General features: G+C 45.3%; 1 protein-coding gene across 2 annotated transcripts in view; it reads right to left on the minus strand.

The window, feature by feature from the left end:
* Positions 1 to 686: 686 nt before the first annotated feature.
* The window catches only part of ctdspl2b (CTD (carboxy-terminal domain, RNA polymerase II, polypeptide A) small phosphatase like 2b), a 12,048-nt gene continuing 8,675 nt past the window's right edge, over positions 687 to 4,059 (minus strand). For both annotated transcript variants that reach the window (XM_037695413.1, XM_037695421.1), the window contains 2 exons: positions 2,063 to 2,158; positions 687 to 1,971 (listed from right to left, as the gene is read on the minus strand). In XM_037695413.1, coding sequence (XP_037551341.1) covers positions 1,906 to 1,971; positions 2,063 to 2,158 — 162 coding nt within the window. In that variant the 3' untranslated portion in view covers positions 687 to 1,905. The remainder of the gene's footprint in view (positions 1,972 to 2,062; positions 2,159 to 4,059) is intronic.

Consider the following 4,059-nt stretch of genomic DNA (forward strand, 5'->3'; position numbering starts at 1 on the left):
GCAAAGCTTGCAGGTAAAACGGCTCAATCTGAAAGAATCCAACACAAAACGCTCTTTCCTGCAGGAAAAGGTGCCACGATCCAAATGCAAGTCAGGAGGCGAGCCGTACGGTCCACATGCGAAGGTCGAAGCGTTTAGTGACATTCCACTAAACACATTGTAAAAAACAAAACACCATGTGTAACCTTAAACCTTCAATAATACAGTTAAAAGTAGGTCATGCCTTTTTAAAATCAAAAATAGTTTCCTTTTTTTAAGGACTTTTTTAAACAAGAAGCTGCATGTATTAAATTATGTACAATAAACTGATAAAACACGTTAAAAAACAAAGAGCCTGATGGAAAGGATCAAATGTCTCGCACAGATTATCCAGAAAATTCAATCAAAACGAGTCTGAGCGACGTCACGCTCTGTTTGCATAAAACATGCTGATGGGCGGCAGGTGCGTGAGGTCGTGCTCCGGGTCACGAGCTGGGCTTGTGCTGCCGTCCGGCCGTGGGCAGATTTTCAGGAGAAGGAAATAAAACGATTTAGAACGACGTTGAAAATGTACATTCATAGTCTGAACACGCATCTAAACATTCTGAACCGTTTCACTTTAAGAAAATGGAAACAAGTTCTGAAGAAAACCCATCGCTCGGGCAGACGTTAGTTTTTCAGAATTAGAACCCAGTTCAATTGGGGGGGGGGGGGGGGTGTCTGCAGAGACTGGAGGTCTGATTGTCTCGTTCCAGTTCATTATTTGAAGAGCACAACGCAACGGCTGCTCACGAGGTGTGTGGCTCTGTTCAGGCGGCCATTTTCATTTACACAAACCCAAGTCACATTAAATCAACATTTTTAATCTCAGGGGTTAAAAAATAAGCACTAACATCTGCTCGCCTCAGATTTTTTAATCCAAACAGAATTAATGGTTAGTTTGGCTCGAGTCCTGCCATAAAAAAAGCTAAAACTACATTCTCATGGTTACTATTCTTACAGATAACATTGTAACTCGTGTAAACAGAAGCGTCTGTCAGGCAGCTACAGGGACCGGTTCAGAGCAGCCGTGCACGTGTACGTGCACAGTACGGGCTCCGGCCACGTCACCACGAGCACACCTCCAACCAACGTGCTACATGAGTGATGCTGCCGCTCAGAGGAGCCGAGATGACCAGCACAACTCAGAAAAACTGATGTGGCCAGAACACTTGAAGAGGAATAAAATACTGATTACAGACGAAACATCTGGAAAAGCCTTTCTGTTCGACATCACCTTGAAAATGAACGCCCGACAACATTTACAACATGTCCGCCTAACGATTAAAGAGTCACGTATGTACAGTGAAGCAACAGAACAGAGTGAATGTAGTAAAAGGACAAATAAAGTCTTGGACTGAACTTCATTTGACGACGCAGTGGACTGTCGTTATTACGCACCACCCAAGTTCATTAAAAATCAAACGACCTTTACAAACAGAAAACGGTTCAAACACCATTAAAAAATTCTTTGACCAGAAATAAAAAACTGCAACCAAGAAAAGCTTGACAGAGCTACGGAGGAATGCACGGCAGCTCGTGGGTTTGTCCAGGACGGGTCGATCTCGTTCCACTCAACAGCACCAGGAGGTCGGTTTGGTTCAGGGTCCGTCTCCAAACCAGCACCAAGACTTCAGCTTTAATCGTGGACATGATCGGCTCCACTCCTCGGTCACATCTTATCCATCCTTCTCTTTTTTAAAGAAAATGACACCTACAATATTTTTCTCAAATGTTTTCGTGGTCATTTTTTAAAACAAAAAAGGCTAAAAATTTAAAATGGCAATGTTGGAGTCTGTAATCCAAAGAGAGGCTTTTCTTTAGTCTCTTCTACTCATGATGGTTTCAGTCTTCACACGCTGTCCTGTTGGGAGAGTCGGGTCGAGCTCAGTCGGGAGGTAAAAGGTCGTGAAGCCGAAACTTGTCCCGGACGTGAGGCCGAACGTCCTGGTTCTGACCGCAGCAGAGCGGAGGAAAGAGATGAGAAGGACAATGAGACAAATGAGACAAGAGTCAAACAGCTTCTTGTTCCTGCACAACTCACCATCTGAACCAGCATCTCCAGGAAGGGCACGAGCTTCAGCAGCTCGTTGTCGTTCTTGTCCATGAACCAGCTCTCGATGGGAATCCCGTTGGACAACTGGAGACAAAATGTTGCTCATAAGCAAGTTGTTTTCAGCTGGTTACGTTCGGCCGGCTACGTTCGGCCGGTTACGTTCGGCCGGTTACGTTCGGCCGGTTACGTTCGGCCGGCTACGTTCGGCCGGCTACGTTCGGCCGGCTACGTTCGGCCGGCTACGTTCGGCTCATTAGAAATGATTCAAATAAGAAACATGCTTGTTTCTTTAAAATTAAAATAAGAAAGTCCTTTAGTAATTTTTGCACCAGAATATTTTAAATGATAACATCCAGAAAACCTACAGATGTTGAAAGTAAAAACATAAAAACACATTTGTCCTTTTAATTGTTTTAAAGTGTTTACATGTGTAAATTCACTTGTTGGGCCCACAAAAGGCCCCGTGGGGGTGGGGGGTGGGGGGCAGGCCTACATCAAACATTCTAACAGGAGCAGCCAAATCAACTTGTAGCTGCAGAACATGATGTCGAGTGAAAACGCCCCCCCCCAAGAATCCAGCTCGCCCCCCTCCCTCACTGACCAGAGGGGACACATCAGAATCAGAATCAGAATCAGTTTATTATCGCCATGTCAATGAACGAGGTTCACAAACTAGGAATTTGCTTCGACATAAGGTGCGAATAGTAGTAAAGTAAAATAAAGTAAAAATAAAGTAAGAATTATGTAAAAATGAGAACATTACATAAGACATAAGCCTGTGTACACCCACAAATAAAGTAAAATTAAAAACATAACATAACCATATGTACACCCATACAATAGAAAACAATAAAAAGGCTTAGAGAACAGTACTGGGATGATGTGCTGCTTCAGCCTGATGAGGGAGGAGCTTCCAAACAGGAACAAGGACAGAAGAAGAGCCCCTCACAGCCACGTGGAGGACACGTTGTGGAGACCTCCACCCAGGACCAACCAAAGCACCATGTTGGTCCAGGGCTCTGGTTCAGCTGCAGCTCCCACCGCAGTCGGTGCCACAGCTGCTGGAGCTCTGTGCTCCTGGGCCAGGAGTCGGAGCGTGTCCAAACCAGGCAGATGATGAGAAACAATAAGACGAGGGTGTGCCTGCTGCAGCCTGGACATCAACTCTGATCATTGAGGGCTTTCAAACGTTTCTCTCTGACCAGATCATGTTGGAATAAAACGAGTGAATCCCACTGAGCCCCAGGGACTCTTTTACAACAGAGACCTGATGCCGGCATGCTTTGTTCCCCCACACCTTTTTACATTCGACCTTTCTGTCCTTTTACTATTGGGAGCTCTGAATGAGTTCAGAAGACTTATGGACATAAAACAGCAAGGAACTGGGGTTACGGGGCCCCACCCTGGAGACAGGCCTGGGGGAGGGGCTCGTCGGAGAGTGCATGCGACCAGGTCTCCACCCATGGGGCCCGGTTGGGCTCAGCCCGAATGAGCAGCATGGGTTTGCCTTCCTGTGGGCTCACCACCTGCAGGAGGGGCCACAAAAGGTCAGGTGCATGATGCCATGGGCAGTGGCCGAAGGCGGGGGCCTTGGTGCTCTGACCCCGGCTTATCAAAGCTAGTAAGTAGTAAAGTTTATTTATAAAGTGCTTTTAACGGACGTAAAATCACAAAGATCTGAAGAGCAAAGAGCAACATTAATACGTGGAAATTTTACTAAAACAAGTCGATATTTTCAGCTTGAATTCTTCTTTGTTCTCAAAACGTACAATGATTCTGCTCTCCCTAATATTCTCTTTGCTCTCTCAAATCTTCTGCTCTCCCTAATATTCTCTGTGCTCTCTCAAATCTTCTGTTCTCCCTAATATTCTTTTTGCTCTCTCAAATCTTCTGCTCTCCCTAATATTCTTTTTGCTCTCTCAAATCTTCTGCTCTCCCTAATATTCTTTTTGCTCTCTCAAATCTTCTGCTCTCCCTAATATTCT

This window comes from Nematolebias whitei, chromosome 2, assembly GCF_014905685.2.
Source record: "Nematolebias whitei isolate Nwh7 chromosome 2, NemWhi1, whole genome shotgun sequence".
Taxonomy (NCBI): Eukaryota; Metazoa; Chordata; class Actinopteri; order Cyprinodontiformes; family Rivulidae; genus Nematolebias; species Nematolebias whitei.